Consider the following 17,506-nt stretch of genomic DNA (forward strand, 5'->3'; position numbering starts at 1 on the left):
TCATGGCCCATCATTTTTAAAAGTGCTCCTACTGTAAGGGATAAAAGCCAATATTCACTCAAATTAAATGATTAATAACAGCCCTTAGCTCTTCTCAGGATGGAATATAAAATTAATTATTCTTCATAAAAATATTACCACACGCATTTGACATTTATTAAATACAATTAAATAGTTGTATTATCTTATCCAAGCAATAAAATAGTAGTGTTGTTAATTAATGTAGCCTAACTTCATTCCTCACTGTAGGTATACTGATCCGTTGCGCTCATGCTCATCGCTCTGTGTTGTCACTCACTGGGAGAGCTGTCAATGTGCCCAAGAGAGCATTCACCGGCGCATCCACTTGTTGACTTGGGTTCACAACAGAGTTCAGGGTTACTGTACGCTATTTAAAGAGGGAGGCAACATGGCACACGGTTTAGTCAAACGGGAATCGGTCGAGAGTGAGATGCATAAATCCGAAGACCAAAGTAAAATGTTTGTTTACACGAAGAAGAGGGGGTATGACGTTACACGTAACCCCTACCTGAACAAGGTAACCAAAACAAGTGCTTTTTGTGTTGACGTTTCTTTTCTAAACGAAGTGTTAGCTTTAGTCTACATGGTTAGGAGTATCAGCTTCAGATCAGGCTATATTTAGATTTAAAGGAGCCCAGTGCCCTACGGAGCGGGTTACATGAAGTTGTACCACTCTCGCCTTTGCTTTTTTTCTTCCCAGTAGCACTTAGCTACAAGACATGACGCGAAAGCCCATCCTCCCCGCGTAATACCTATTACACAAATGCAGCTTTTCAAATATTACATGACGGCCCACTGTCAGCCTTCTGTGGATGATTGAGACTTGTGCGTTTAACATTAACGCGCGAGCAATATATTATTTTCATTTGGTAAGTGGAATAACTAAAAGTCGGTCCGCTGCTAACCTTCGCAATTGCACGAGTGGAACGAAGCATGGGTCCCCTCTCGACTTGCTTGTCAGACTTCGAAAACTCTTCCAGTTTTTTTTTTGTTGTCACAGGCTGCCACTTTAGGAACGTGTTTTCAAAATAGCACAGAGGCTGGCAAAACGGTTGAACGAAATTAGCTAAAAACTGTCAGGAGGTAGCTTTGCTAGGCAACAAAGCATAGTCATTGTGTCAGTCTGAGTTTGGTAACGGAGGGAGCTTTCGAGCGTTTTCTTTTTGTCGGATGAGCCCTGCCTCTCCTACAGATTTACGGTTACAGGCTAGTGAGGCTACATGTTGTTGGTCAACCTGGGGGAGAGTGACAGCCTACTATCCTCGTCCATGTCCATGGTCCTGATCATGTCATCACGATTACAATTCGTATTATACAGTATATTACACGTTTGCAGAACTTACTATATGTTTACAATTCTAGCTAGCTGGCTAATGTTAGCTACGTTAGGGGTTAGGGTTAGGAGTTAGGTTAAAGGGGAAGGGTTAGGTAAAAGGGTTCAGGTTAAGGGAAGGGCTAGCTAACATGCTAAGTAGTTGCCAAGTAGCTAAAAAGTGGCAAGTCGTTGAACAGTTGCTAATTAGCTAAAATGCTAAAGGTTGGCCGTGATGGAATTCGAACTCGCAACCTTTTGGTTGCTAGACGTTGGCGTTACAGGGCAGACCAACCACCCAACTTTCGTTTTTGCCTTAATTAACCATCTGTCTTATGTAACCATACCAAACATAACATACAGTATCATACTAAATTGAGTGTCCCGAATATACATTTACTATGTTACTTCTAGTCTATGAGACCAGGCTGATTTGGGCTGGTGTCATACAGTATGTTTCTTTTGACGCTGTAAAAGAGAAGAACAAGGACTTGGAGGTCACTTGTAAGCTTTAGTTGAGTACTTGCCATTCAACTGCTAATTAGGATACTTATCTTAAATACAAGCTAACACAATACATGTAGATATTAGTGTTATTTAATTTCAATAGATGACATTTTAGAAATTAAGAGAAAATTGAATGACCCTGCTCTATTCCCCACCCTTGGTCTCGAATGTCCTCTCTGATTGCCTTGAAGCACGGCATGACGCCATTCAGCAGCGGAAGTCTTTGGGTGAAAGCTCTCCCTTATCTGATAAAGAGTGGCATTTACTACTGTTGAAATGGCTGTCAGGGTCCTTGTACCTACCTAGCTGCTGATAAGGTAGAGCATGGCACTTGTAACGCCAGGGTAGTGGGTTCGATCCCCGGGACCACCCATACGTAGAATGTATGCACACATGACTGTAAGTCGCTTTGGATAAAAGCGTCAGATAAATGGCATATATTATTATTATTATATTAAGTCAGTCAGTGCCGTTCAAACATCCTGTTTCCTGGAGGGGGGCCCAAGGCCCCACTGCTTACACTGAGCCCAGTTTGTCAGGAAGGTTAATGAGTCCACTCCTCTAAGACCAGCTCTCACACAAGGAGTGCATGCACAGGTGTTTGTGAGCGGGCATGTGTGTGTGTAATATGATGGAAAATTAGGTCACATTTTTCATGTGTCCTACCACATTATGGCTTTGAGTGATGTCTTTTTTTACACTGTGAATGTGGCTGGCTGCAGTTGGAGTATGGTTAGGCTTTGCCTTGTGTTGTACAATTCCATACCTCAGTTTGTTAATCCAATAAGAAGTAGGCTGTCCTTGACAAAACCCATGTCATTTTGGTCACTGGGAGCACTGAATCTGCCTCTAATCCCCAGTCATTGATCGACTAAAAGCTTTAGCCAGATTCTTGCTTCTGCTGTTTTGACTCAAGTTGGTCATGTCAGCTCTGAACCCTGTCTAAATTGTTTGTTTACATCTTAGTAGACGCTCTTATCCAGAGAAACATACAGGAGCAACTAGACTTAAGTGCCTTGCTCAAGGGCACATTGACACATCGATCTTGTCGGCTCGGGGATTCAAGCCAGCGACCTTTCAGTTATGCTCTTACCAGCTAGGCTACCTGCTGCACTTCCCAGTTTGCACCTCAGTGGACCGTCTGTACAAGAGAGCTGTAGAGGTGAAACATGATTGGTCTACTGATTTGTGTTTAGTATACCTCAAATGGTCTTTCATTTGTGATTGGGCCTCTTTGGTAAGAAAATTGGCCCTCCAATGCAAGCTTGAATTTGAAATTGGACAGGGAATTTGACAAGTTGATTGGTCAGACAAACACAGTGAATTTGATTCTGGAATGGCATTGAATGTTGAAATTCCAAAAGGAATGACTGAGATTTTTATTTGAATTGCACAACTTCTCAAGCATGCTTCACTAGGTGCAAACCACAGAGACACTTGTCAGCACAACAATATTTTATTTGGATGGTCATATTGGATTTGGTCACATGGCTATGAGCTATCTGAGACCCTGGCTGGTCTACCCATTATATTTCTATGCTCATGTCTCTCTGTGTCAGAGTATGAAGAGTGAATGTTACGAGACCCACAGTCCTTCATGTTTTATGGTGAGGCTTTTCATGTTACTTACATGTCTTCCATCGTAATGAGCTAGCTAGAGCATGTGTTATTGCTTTGTTTTGGAGAAGACTGGGGTTTAATGAGATTAATTAAGAAACACTTCTTTCAAACTGCTTTCATTTGGGAGTCATTGGAGAGTTGGAGTGCAGCAACCTATTTATTTAACTCTCCTTCTGTAGTAAACGTGCTTCGTTTAGAAAACGTTAAGTCTAGTTCACCAAAAGACTTGTCAAGACCAAAGTACAGGCTTTAATAGTCAGTGTGAGTAAATAATTGGCAGGTCTATTTGCATCGATCAAAGGCTACAATGGGTTTCTCTCTTTGTTAATTGATAATAACCAAGATTTTAAAGAGGCTATATGAATAGGTTTAGGCTACTTGCTTTTACAGTTTTCCTCAATTGTTTACTCACATTTGCTGAATCTTTGGGTCATTTTCCCAAAACTCTAAACACAAAACACAAAACTCTACATATCTCTAGCAAAAGCAAACACTGCATTCAAAACTGTTCTTTTTCCAAAATATTTTTTGATGCATCAAAATGACACACACATCATATGAATAGATCTGTCTACCAACCAACAACACACTGATGTGCTCAACACAAAACACTTATATGAATTTCCCATCAGTAGATTTATGGTTTTTCATTGTTAAACTGGAGCCAGTTGTAAAATATTGTTACAGTATTGTATACCTACTCAAATATACATAAACACACACAAATGCAATACAGTAACAAAAACATTGTAATTTATTTCCAAAATGCAGTAATTTTGAACACTTTCCATACACAACAGGAGAAAAACAGGAAAAACATACAGTAAGATAAAGGGTTTTTTGTAATAAAAAAATAAAATTAAAATAAGTGGCTCATTCTTTCAGAACTCTAAACAGAAAAAGATGAAAACACATGCAAAATGTAAGAAAAAAGACTTCAGGCTGCATCCTGCCTCTTATTTCGGTCTGACCACAGTACTTCATCTACATCACAAGCGATATTCTCCCTGGCTAAACAGCGGGGAAAGAATCTTCTAGAGTGACGGATCCAGCCACCGAAAGCCCTCACATCAACTTCACCACATGCATCCATTGCCTGGAGAAGAGGCATGCGTGCGAGGGGAAACTAAAAAAACAAAAGTCCTAAACTTGTGGTTTAGGAATGAGGAATATGGTGGGAGGTATAGAACAATAAATTGTGGGTGGTCGATGAACCAGTTGCGGACCAGAGCAGCCCGGTGGAAACTCTCGCTGTCCCCGATGACAACATACTTGGGCTGCTCTGGTCCACCCCTCTGCTCGGCTGGAATAAGGATGTCATGTAGTGTGTCCAGGAATGTGATGAGAAGGGCGGCGTTGTAGGGACCAAGGTTGACATGGGGATGGAGGACTCCTTGCTGGCTAACGGCTGTGTACATGGTGATATTCCCTCCATGCTGTCCAGGGACATTCACAATGGCACAGTGGCCAATGACGTTCCTTCCCAGTCACCTTCTTTTGGCTAGGTTGAAGCCAGCCTCATCAATGTAAATATAAATGTGCTGAATTGCAGCGGCATCCAGCTCCAAGACTCTCTGAAATAGACATTGGCGATCACATAGACCTAGAGCAGTCAATATGGTGAGGCACAATACACTGGATTACAGTACTGTAATGTGTCTACAGTGCTGATATGATAGTAAATTCACAGTCTAGTATTTACTTGCACATATTAATAGCGCTGTTCTTTAACTCTCTGAGTTTCGCTCAAATGGCACCCTGTAGACCTGTTTCATCCGGCTTCGGTTGCGCTGTAATACAAGGTCCAATATAGACAAGCTCACCTGGTGAATGTTATTGAATGTTGTGTTGTCTGCAATTATGTGGTTCTGAATTTCTCGTAGTGTAATGGTATTGTTTGCCACCACCATGTTCACAATAGCGGTCTCCTGTTTTGGTGTGAACAGCCGGTATCTTTCACCATGGCCTGGCCATGTCAGTTCTGTAGAAGATCCACAAATAAGATACGATTGGTTACAGTAAGCTAAAATAATCAATTTTCTTTCAATATGAAATTACATTACTATAACGTTGGCCAACAATCACTGAGTAGCATAGGCCTACTCATATGTCAGACTGCAGTATACTATAGTATACATACACAAAGAGCATAGTGTAGATGGTGGGTAACTTATCGGTTCTCATTGCTGAATGTACGGATGATGTATGCAACCGTGTAGCGGCTCAGGTTGGGCTGCACTCTCTGCCCAGCCTCCCTCATACTCAATCCATGGTTGAGCACATGGTCAACCAATGTGGACCTGATCTCATCTGAGACAACTGTCCTTCCTCGTCCTCCTCTTTCTCCTCTTCCTCTCACTCCTCTTCCCTCTCACTCCTTCACGTCAAGCTCTTGCTTCACCATTGACTTCCATTTCCCCCCAGAACAGGAGAGCTCATCTGTGGCCTTTTATAGTGCTTAAAGCTCTGATTTTTAAGTGAACAATTCAGCAACTAGTGCTTACACCTGTGAGGAGTGGGTGTTGCCAATTGGTGTCTAGAACTTGGCATTGTGGTTGGCGTTGCTTTCCAATGGGACTAAAGAGATTTTAATTTTGAATGTTGTGCCTAATGTAGGGAACGGTGTTTCACAAAAAGTGTGATATAGGTTTGAAAACCGAGTGTAAAGCAGGAATTGTTCTTGCAATTTTGCAGACTTGGTGTAGGGATTTGGTACATGAGTTTCAGGTTTCGGTGATTTTGCGTTTCAAGATCCAATTTTAGTGTGTAAACAATTGGGGAAAACTGTAAAGAACGTTTCTTTTTATATAAGTAGGGCTAAACCACAATTACTTTTGACCGCCAGCAGGCAATGAAGCATAAGCACTGAGTGCAAAGACACTGAGATTGCTTTCTTGAATGCACCAGCTTAGGTTTGGTGTGAGCTACCTGATACCCTCATAAGTCCGGTCGAAACAGACGTAGGCATACACACTTAAACACACAAGCGCACAGGTAAGAATAACGTTTTTCTCCTCTGAGGAGAAAAAGGCTTTTTATGCGGCGGAGTGAACCATTCACTGTCGACCTTGTCCATGAACCAGCAGAAGGAAATTAGAGGAGAAGGTAAGAAATGACTGCTAAATTATGTTCTGCTTCTCAACAACAGGCAGCCTTCTGTGGGCCCAGCAGTGGGACATTGTTGCCCTCTCCTGGGTTCAGCACACCCTGGGGATATGTGTTTGCCTCCCTCACCTGACCCACTTCAGCTTCAGACTGGAGCCAGTGAGCGGGAAAACACACTAATTAATGCTGAGGGACAGAGGTTGCAAGAGTCAATTTCGTTTTCATCCCCCTCCACTCACTCTCCCTTCACCTCGTACCCCTCCTTTCTCGCTCCACACTCACTCCGCCTCTCTGAAAAGGTGGAACAGGATATTATAGGTGTGTTTTCTATGTGCACACCACGCAATAAAGAAACAAAGTGGGGAGAGAGGCAGAGAAAGGGGGTCTCTGTGGGGAGGAAGAGAGAGCTGGCCGGACTCCACAGACGTCCTCTGTCTCTCTGGGTTGATCAGGTATTAATGAGCAGCCTGTGTGAATCTCAGGCTCCCAGGCCACACTGCAGCCCTCAGACGCTTGCTGGGCAGGCCGGCATGTCACGAAACGCTGGCATGAAAAACAAGAAGAAGTGAAATACGCTCTCTGAGCATCCTATCAGGGATGGTGTTTTACTTCAAACACTGGAGCGCAGGTGATCCAACAGATGTCCATTCAGTGTGTCTTTGTGTGCTAACTAAGCTAACCCTGTGCTGAGTGTGGTCATGGTATGGATGGACACTTGGCCCTTAGCATTCATTAGCTCTCTCTCCTCAGAAGACTCCTATCATGCACAGAAGATGTTCTGCTGTTCATCATCGATTGGTATTCAGTTTCACACTTCACTTGTGTGGAATGGTTCAGAGTTCAGTCTGGCATCAACTTTCAACTCTCCAGAAAATGGAGATCCCTTAATTAAGAAGTAATATGCAGTTTATTGAGGTTTAAATAGCTGGTGTTACGTAACATTTCAGCCCAAAATACAAATTGTGTTGAAGATCCAGACCACAAATTGGATGCCCCATTTGTAACCACAGGCTCCACATGACATCGCAGATGGCCCATCAGACAACAGACGTCCATTAATCTTGTGTTCTTGGCTTAGTGAAAACTCTGTGGAACAACACTGTATTTGATTGGACGACGAGGATGTGCTGGAATGCTAACTGGCTGACCCTGGCAATGGAGCTGGGTTATCATAACCCTCTGTCTCTAACAAATGGAAGTCATTATTAGCCTGAATGATTCTGAACCGAACTGTTCTTTGGTTGCTACACCCATTGGCTTAATCTCCCTATAGTTAGCTTATTCACAAGCCTTGCATCTTCCTCTCACCGAGTTTAGAATAAATACATTTAGAAACAAACATACAGATTGCATCAAATAGCTTTCAAATCTGTAATGGAAACATTTCTAAAGCTGTAACTTTGGATTTTGGAGCACTCTTTATGGGTTGCTTGTTGGAAGACCAGCCAGTGATTGAGAGAGACTGGTTTTGTGTGAATCCACATTTTTTAAAATGTATTTTATTTAACTAGGCAAGTCAGTTAAAGAACAAATTCTTGTTTACAATGACGGCCTAATCCGTCCAAAACCCGAACCTAACGACAATTGGCCAGTTGTGCGCTGCCCTATTGGATGTGCTCCAGTCTGGGCCGTAGTACTTGGACCAAGGTATAACATAATGCTGTCCTAATTGGAAAAAGGCACCACTGGATGCTTGTGGGAGTATGGGGCCTAGCCCTGACTTGTTCACCTACAGAATGAGCGTGTCTCTCCAAGTATTTTGTAATGTTTGGGAAACTTTTGACCGACGGTCACAACTCTATGTGGGGGCCTTGTGTAGCCATGGCTGATTGTGTATAATGTGTACACTGTCCTCTAAAGACATAGGCCATTATATTATGAGTAGTACAGAAATGTGTTTTTTTTTAGGGCCAACGTGAGATGCAGGCGGGTGTTAGCTGGCAATACGCTTTCATGACACTGTTAAACTGATGATTGGCTATGGGACAAAGAGTGCTCTGTTCTTGCTCTATCACAGTTCAGATGGTCCTGTCAATCTCCTGCTCTAAACTGCCCCTAGAACTCCCAGAACTGTGTGTGTGATGTCACAGGTATCTCAGGTGTGGCCAGGTGTCTCCAGGTGTGGCGGTGCGACCGCACGCATCGCCGGCCGCCAGACATTCCACTGATGGACTGGAGTGGAGCGGCCAGACGGGGAAAGTGCAACCCTGTTCCCCTCCAATAACTCAACCTTGGTGGCACCTGCCAAGCAGCCTCATTTTACCCTGTCTCTCACACACATACACACTCACACACACAAGATCTCCATCTGCCTGTTCATTCTGGCTTTTTTTTTCTTCTCTGGGACAGACCCGTCTAAATCCCCTAACCTGCTGGTTCCTTGAGGCTATGTGTTTTCTCTAAGACATTTCTTTCCAGGTCTGGACAATGGACCAGCCATTAGACTGGTCCCAGACACATGGAGGGAGACAGTGATGGACTTATCACCTGACTATAAAGCATGGCTCAGACCTCCCATCCCCACCCATCTGTTGCTCTTGTTTCCTCAATATAGCTTTTGTTTGTTGTTTGAAAGGGAACATATTGGATATCAATATGGGTCTAGAACTGGAGAACCAAGGGAATAACCAAAAGGCCAATCCAAGTGAGGCTAGTCAGTGGACTTGGAATTTGGAATGACCTATTGCCTATTGTATCATAAAGGATGTTGTATGAGGATATTGTCTGATAAACAGGTTGGGGGTCTGGTTTTGGCACAACTCCCAAAGGACTTTGAATATGCCCAAATGTCAATGACTGAAAGTCAAACCTGGTCAATGGGCCTCCATATTCACTTTCTAGGATACAGTGGAGAAACACAGTCGAGCCTGCACAGGCAGCAGCACAAGCTCGCCACCAAGCACATCACTGGGAACTGGAATGCTGTCACAGGGAAAGTGATTGTTTGCTAATTTGACCACCAGAGGACATCTTTGAGAAGTATTTGATAGCCTTCAATAGTGGCTTGTACTAGAGAATTTAAAACTTTTTTTTGTAATAACGTAGTATATGTGAATGATTTTAAGAAATTTTGCTATTCATTTTTATTAATATTATGGTGTTTCTATTCCAAGAAAAACAAAAAACTGGGTTTCCGTTTAGGATGGAACATAAAATATGGCGCTGTACAACGGGACAGTCGGGAGAAGGCTACAGTACTGGGCTGTTAAGGTAAAGAATCCCTGTGTTGTGCGGGCATGCAGGAGACCGGGGTTCAATTCCCCGACGGGGAGGAAGGAGTAGGCTGTCCTTGTAAATAAGAATTTGTTCTTAACTGACTTACCTAGTTAAATAAAGGTTACACTAAGAGCATAACATTTCTACACCCTAATTGTATAATTGTAGTCCAACCAATACCCAAATGGAGATTCAGTGAAAATATTTTTTTTATTGATTTATCAAGAGCAGCATGGCTGTCGTTAAAACATGGCCAAAGCACTTCAATTCTGATGATTGTACAACTGGAAATAAATCAGACCACCTGATTTATTCAGTGTTGTGTTGTTATTTTGAGAAAGCAGGTCAACAAGGATTTACTTTAGCCACATTTACTTATTACTGAGAACAGAACGGAAGCTAAATTTTTTAGGGATTTTCCAGGGAATTTAGAGTGAGAAGAGCAATTCAGTAGCTAACGGACTTAGACAGGTACGTTTCTTCCTCATATCTAGTCTACCTTAAAACATTTCTGTAGCCTACTTTATACTTAAAGGCTATACGTTACATCTGGGAGAGCTCCTGAGCCAGAAGGTGTATACTAAAATGGACAGAAATGACCATCTCTATTGCTCAGAAATTAGCTCGTGACCCTTGATGTACAGCGTCTTTAATATGGATTTAGCTGCATTCTGGGTGTAGGCTCGGTTCAGCTGTCACAAGGGAACACCATGTTGAATGTGACAGAAGCCTTGTGACAGCTCTGCTTGTTTGCATAAATACTTGTGTTTAGTGCTGTCCATCAGTCGTGCCATATCAACCCAGACGGTTTTCTGAACTAGACTAATGTGTGCTTAAGAGGTACTGGCCTGAACTATGTGAATGTATAGCCCAAGGCTTCAGAGTTGCCGATTTGATTATAGACTTGGACTCTTGCCCGGCAAGACTGTAGCCCCCGAAGGACCCCCATACACAGGGCATGAAAAGTCTCACTAGAAGACCGCGGCGGAAGGCTGCATTTGAAAAGTCTTACATCCCACACCCCAGCCGTCCCCTCTTTAGTCAACACCATCTCTGTTTTCAAAGCTGTTTAACCAGCAAGTGTCCATACAGTCACAAGTTGACACCTCACTGATTTTCAGAGCCCTGCGGCTCACATATTTGCTCCGAAGGATGACTTGGAGAAGCTCCTCTCAGTCAAAAGAGAATGGGAGCCCAGATGGGTGGAGTTTTCAGGATGAGGATGACTTAATGGAAGCGGAGATAATCTAAATCTAGGCTTTAATGTTGTGCTGACTAATGGTGGTTTTGGAACAGCGCTGGGCTGTGGTATGCCATATGGACGTGTCTGTGATGGTTGTATACTCTGCATGTTGTGGGGCTGATTGCCGGTCACGGTCACGCTGTCATCCGGTCTCAAGAACGTCTCAGTCATCCAAGGGGACGCCACGTCCAAGCAGGCTTAAACACAATGGCAGTAAGCAACTGACAAAGAAGCCAATTTAGAAATGAAATGTACCCGTCAGACTGTAAACAGATGTTCTGGATAATGTTAAGCTCTTCAGCATGGTGCTGTTGAAGATTGACAGCTTAATGATCGAAACTAAACTAAGGCTGGCCTTTACTCCTGAGAGCAAAATTGTGTGTTAAGTCAAAATTTGCCTGTTTAATTTAGAGAAGTCAGTTGTGACGTATGTTGGGAAAGTTTCATAAATAGCCTTTCTAGAAGAACTTGTTAGTCTATCTACTGGCCCTGAACATGTCTGCCCCCCCCCCATGGTGTCCTTGTCTCTCTACTTCCAATATCACATCTCCCATAGACTACTATCCTGTTTCACACCACCACCGACTTTCCTCTGCATATCTCAGTTAAAGTAGGAATGCCTCCATGTTCTCTCTCCACTTACCCTACTTGTTCCTGCTGAGTTATTATTACTAGCTGCAAATGTTTAGGTCCTGATGACAACCGCTCTCTAAACAAAGTTGGCATATTAATGTGTTTTCTGCCTGTGATTCCAACTAATGACCCAATTTGTCTTGGTAAGCGAGTGTTTACAAATGTTGTATCAGTCGTAAGGCCAGGAATCAGTGGAAGGAAGGTTGAAGTTCTCAAAGTGTATATCTATTTACAAGTCTTGGTGATCCAACAGTGAAGGCGTCATATATACAACGAGTAGATTTATAAAATATACATGGGCAACGGCCCTATAGAAATAGCCTCTGTATTAGGCTAAACCTGTCCTATCGGAACAGACACAAGTAGTGGGCAAGACTACACAGCCTACCGTATCATTAGTGTCTAGTTTGAGAAACAGAAGCCTCACAAGTTGCGACCCCTGGGATGCTGGTCTTCTAGGCAGAGGTGCAAAGAAAAAGCCATATCCAATAAAAATCTAATATTAAGTCTTTCTCAAACTAGACACTCTAATGTACTTGTCCTCTTGCTCAGTTGTGTACCGGGGCCTCCCACTTCTCTTTCTATTCTGGTTAGAGCTAGTTTTCACTGTTCTGTGAAGGGAGTAGGACACAGCGTTGTATGAGATCTTCATTTTCTTGGCAATTTCTCACATGGAATCACCTCCATTTCTCAGAACAAGAATAGACTGACAAGTTTCAGAAAAGTTCTTAGTTTCTGGCCATTTTGAGCCTGTAATCGAACCCACAAATGCTGATGCTCCAGATACTCAACTAGCCTAAAGAAGGACAGTTTTATTGCTTCTTTGAAAAATGTGTTTTTCAAAAACAAGGACTTTTCTAAGTGACCCCAAACTTTTTTCCATACCTCTCCTTGCCCCTACCTGGGCTCAAACCAGGGACCCTCTGCACACATTGACAACAGCCACCCTCAAAAGCCGCAGCCCTTGCAGGGCAAGGGGAACAACTACTTCAGGTCTCAGAGCGAGTGACATCACAGATTGAAACGCTATTAGCGCTCACCACCGCTAACTAGCTAGCCATTTCACATCGGATATATATATATATATATATTAGTAGGGAATTGATGAACATTTATGAATCAAATGGCAAACAATTTACACAATGAATGTGCACACTTTTGAAAGGCTTTGTTTAATTAATTAAAAAAGATTTGAAAGAGTTCAATATTATTGCTGTTCAAATAATAAGTAGTTGTTCTGAAATTAAGGAGGGCTAGGCCTATACAGTAAGTGTGTGTGTGTGCGCGCTTGCGTATTTATTTTCTTTAGCAACATTGATATTGAGCCTTCTTAGCCAAACACAAATCACTGTACAAAAGCTTTGTCTTACTTGATTTATCTAACTAAGTCCCTTTCCCCTCTACTCACCCACAGTTTCATGTGTTGCACTGAATCTCCCCTATATTAGCCTGTACATTAGGTCTGTGCTCTGACCCTCTTTGTCCTGTGGAGGAGAGGGAGCGAGAGAGAGACCCCTGCACACCCTAATTGACAAACAAGGCAAAGTCTTCTCATGCTTTGTTGATTTCAAAAAAGCTTTCGACTCAATTTGGCTTGAGGGTCTGCTATAAAAATTGATGGAAAGTGGCATTGGGGGAAAAACATACATTATGAAATCCATTAACACAAACAACAAGTGTGCCGTTAGAATTGGCAAAAAACACACACATTTCTTTCCAAAGAGCCGGGGGGTGAGACGGGGATGCAGCTTAAGCGAGGCGAGGACACTACAACAGTCTGCAGCACCCAGCCTCACCTTACTAGAATCTGAAGTCAAATGTCTACTGTTTGCTGATGATCTGGTGCTTCTGTTTCCAATCAAGAAGGGCCTACAACAGTACCTAGATCTTCAGCACAGTTTCTGTCAGCCCTGGGCCCTGATAGTAAATCTCAGTAAGACTAAATAAAATGCTGTTCCGAAAAAGGTCCAGTTACAATGAACACGAGTACAAATTCCATCTAGACACCAATGCCCTAGAGCACACAAAAAAACTATACATACTGTACCTTGGCCTAAACATCAGCGCCACCGGTAACTTCCACAAAGCTGTGAATGATCTGAGAGACAAGAAGGGCCTTCTATGCCATCAAAAGGAACATAACTCTGGCTAAAAATCCTTGAATCAGTTATAGAACACATTGCCCTTTATGGTTGAGAGGTCTGGGGTCCGCTCACCAACCAAGAATTCACAAAATGGGACAAACGCCAAATTGAGACTGCATGCAAAAATAGAATCTGTGTACAACGTAAAACACCAAATAATGCATGAAGAGCAGAATTAGGCCGATACCCGCTAATGATCAAAATCCAGAAAAAGAGCTGTTAAATTCTAGAGACAATCTAATGTTAAATACTGTTGAAGTAATATATTTACAGGTTCATCGGCCTCAACGAAAGCCCATTCTTGTGGGAAGCTGTATAAGACCACCAAGTGCTAACAGTCAGTATTTGGATAATATGTGTGAAATGCTTGATAATGTACAGTTGAAGTCAGATGTTTACATACACTTTGGTTGGAGTCATTAAAACTTGTTTTTCAAACACTCCACAAATTTCTTGTTAACAAACTATAGTTTTGGCAAGTCGGTTAAGACATCTACAAGTAATTTTTTTCAATAATTGCTTACAGACAGATTATTTCACTTATAATTCACTGTCTCACAATTCCAGTGGGTCAGAAGTTTACGTACACTAAATTGACTGTGCCTTTAAACAGCTTGGAAAATTCCAGAAAATTGTCATGGCTTTAGAAGCTTCTAATTAGGCTAATTGACATAATTTGAGTCAATTGGAGGTGTACCTGTGGATGTATTTGACGGCCTACCTTCAAACTCAGTGCCTCTTTGAGGAACATCATGGGAAAATCAAAAGAAATCAGCGAAGACCTCAGAAAAAACACTGTAGACATCCACAAGTCCGGTTCATCCTTGGGAGCGATTTCCAAATGCCTGAACGTACCACGTTCATCTGTACAAACTATAGTATGCAAGTATAAACACCATGGGACCACGCAGCCGCCATACCACTCAGGAAGGAGACGCGTCCTGTCTCCTAAAGATGAACGTACTTGGTGTGAAAAGTGCAAATCAATTTCTAGAACAACAGCAAAGGACCTTGTGAAGATGCTGGAGGAAACGGGTATAAAAGTATCTATATCCACAGTAAAACGAGTCCTATATCGACATTACCTGAAAGGCCACTCAGCAAGGAAGATGCCACTGCTCCAAAACCGCCATAAAAAAGCCAGACTACGGTTTGCAACTGCACATGGAGAAATGTCCTCTGGTCTGATGAAACAAAAATAGAACTGTTTGGCCATAATGACCTTTGTTTTGATGAAAAGGGGGAGGCTTGCAAGCCAAAAAACACCATCCGACCGGGAAGCACGGGGGTGGTAGCATCATTTTGTGAGGGTGCTTTGCTGCAGGAGGGACTGGTGCACTTCACAAAATATATGGCATCATGAGGGAAAATTATCTGGATAACTTGAAGCAACAAGTACAAATCTGTCGTTCTGCCCCTGAACAGGCAGTTAACCCACTGTTCCCAGGCCGTCATTGAAAATAAGAATATGTTCTTAACTGACTTGCCTGGTTAAATGTTTTTTTTTTTTTTATATTTAAAAATCTCAAGACATCAGTTAAGTTAAAGCTTGGTTGCAAATGAGTCTTCCAAATGGACAATGACCCCAAGCATACTTCCAAAGTTGTGGCAAAATGGCTTAAGGACAACAAAGTCAAGGTATTGGAGTGGCCATCACAATGCCCTGACCTCAATCCCACAGATAATTATGTGGGCAGGACTGAAAAAGCGTGTGCAAGCAAGGAGGCCTACAAACCTGACTCAGTTACACCAGCTCTGTCAGGAGGAATGGGCCAAAATTCACCCAATGTGTTGTGGGAAGCTTGTGGAAGGCTACCTAAAATGTTTGACCCAAGTTAAAGGCAGTGCTACCAAATACTAATTGAGTGTATATAAAATTCTGACCCACTGGGAATGTGATGAACGAAATAAAAGATGAAATAAATAATTCTCTCTGCTATTATTCTGACATTTCACATTCTTAAAATGAAGTGGTGATCCTAACTGACCTAAGACTGGGAATTTTTACATGGATTAAATGTCAGGAGTTTTGAAAAACTGAGTTTAAATCTATTTTGCTAAGGTGTATGTAAACTTCCAACTTCAACTGTATGTGATATCAACAGAGAAGTATATTTTTGGAGTGATTTAATATTTCATTAAGCTGTTCACTAACAATATAATAGCCATATCTAGGAAAACCAAAGTTCCAAAGGCTGGGCCTAATATAGTGTATAAGAGGTCATACAATAAGTTGTGTAGTGATTCATATGTTGATGTAAAAAATATTTGCTGGTCTGTGGTGTGTAATGAGGAGCAATCAGACGCTGCACTTGACACATTTATGAAATTGCTTATTCCATATACTAATATGCACCCACTCATTAAGAAAATGACTGTAAAAACTGTTAAAACCCTTTTGATTGAGGAATTAAAAAAATTGTATGGTTTGAGAGAGGGATGAGGCAAAAGGTATGGCAAATAAGTGTGGCAGCCCAACTGATTGGCAAACATACTGCAAATGAAGAAATTATGTGACTAAATACAAATAAATAAATAAGCTTAAATGACATTTTTTGGGGAAAAGCCAACTAAGCTCCATCATTCATTGAATCAGATGGCTCATTCAACACAAAACCCACTGATATGGCCAACTACTTTAATGTCAACAAACGCTGACATTACACATCCAAGTATATCTGACCAATTGTGAAAGACAAGAATTGTACCTCTGAATTCTGAAAAGTCAGTGTGAAAGAGGTGAACTTTTTTGTTGTTGTTGCAAATCAGCAATGACAAGCCACTGGGGTCTGACAATCTGGATGCAAAATTACTGAGGATAATAGCGGATGATATTGCCACTACCTTTTGCCACATCTTCAATTTAAGTCTAGTAGAAAGTGTGTGCCCTCTGGCTTGGAGGGAAGCTAAAGTCATTCCACTACCCAAGAATAGTAAAGCCCCCTTTACTGGCTTAAATCAAAGCGACCAATCAGCCTGTTTACCAACCCTTAGTAAACTTCTGGAAAAAATGGTGTTTGACCAGATACAATGCTATTTCACAGTTAACTAATTGACCACAGACTTTCAGCACTGTTATAGGGAAGGACACTCAACAAGCACAGCACTTACACAAATGATTGGCTGAGCAAAATTGACACAATTATTGTGGGGGCTGTTATCGATCAGTCTGCTGCTGGAAAATGTATGTGTTATGGCTTACACCCGCTGCTATAATGTGGATAAATCGTTACTTGTTTAACAGAACACAGAGGGTGTTCTTTAATGGAAGCCTCTCAAACATAATCCAGGTAGAATCAGGAATTCCCCAGGGTAGCTGTTTAGGCCCCTTGCTGTTTTCAATCTTTACTAACGACATGCCACTGGCTTTGAGTAAGGCCAGTGTGTCTATGTATGCGGATGACTCAACACTATACACGTCAGCTACTACAGTGACTTAAATGACTGCAACATTTAACAAAGCGCTGCAGTTAGTTCCGGAATAGGTAACAAGGAATAAGTTAGTCCTATTTCCAAAACTAAAAGCATTGTATTTGAGTCAAATAATTCACTAAACCCTAAACCTCAGTTACGTCTCGTAATGAATGTGGAAATTGAGGAAGTTGAGGTGACTAAACGGCTTGGTGTAACCCTGGATTTTAAACTGTCATGGTCAAGACATATTGATACAACAGTAGCTAAGAAGGGGAGAAGTCTGTCCATAAT

General features: G+C 42.0%; 1 protein-coding gene across 1 annotated transcript in view; it reads left to right on the forward strand.

Annotated features, from left to right (window-relative positions):
• Positions 1–312: 312 nt before the first annotated feature.
• The window catches only part of me1 (malic enzyme 1, NADP(+)-dependent, cytosolic), a 133,172-nt gene continuing 115,978 nt past the window's right edge, over positions 313–17,506 (forward strand). Inside the window, exon 1 of the mRNA XM_046315378.1 lies at positions 313–538. Within this exon, the coding sequence (XP_046171334.1) occupies positions 410–538 (129 nt within the window). The 5' untranslated portion in view covers positions 313–409. The remainder of the gene's footprint in view (positions 539–17,506) is intronic.

This window comes from Oncorhynchus gorbuscha, linkage group LG19 (assembly GCF_021184085.1).
Source record: "Oncorhynchus gorbuscha isolate QuinsamMale2020 ecotype Even-year linkage group LG19, OgorEven_v1.0, whole genome shotgun sequence".
Classification (NCBI taxonomy): Eukaryota; Metazoa; Chordata; class Actinopteri; order Salmoniformes; family Salmonidae; genus Oncorhynchus; species Oncorhynchus gorbuscha.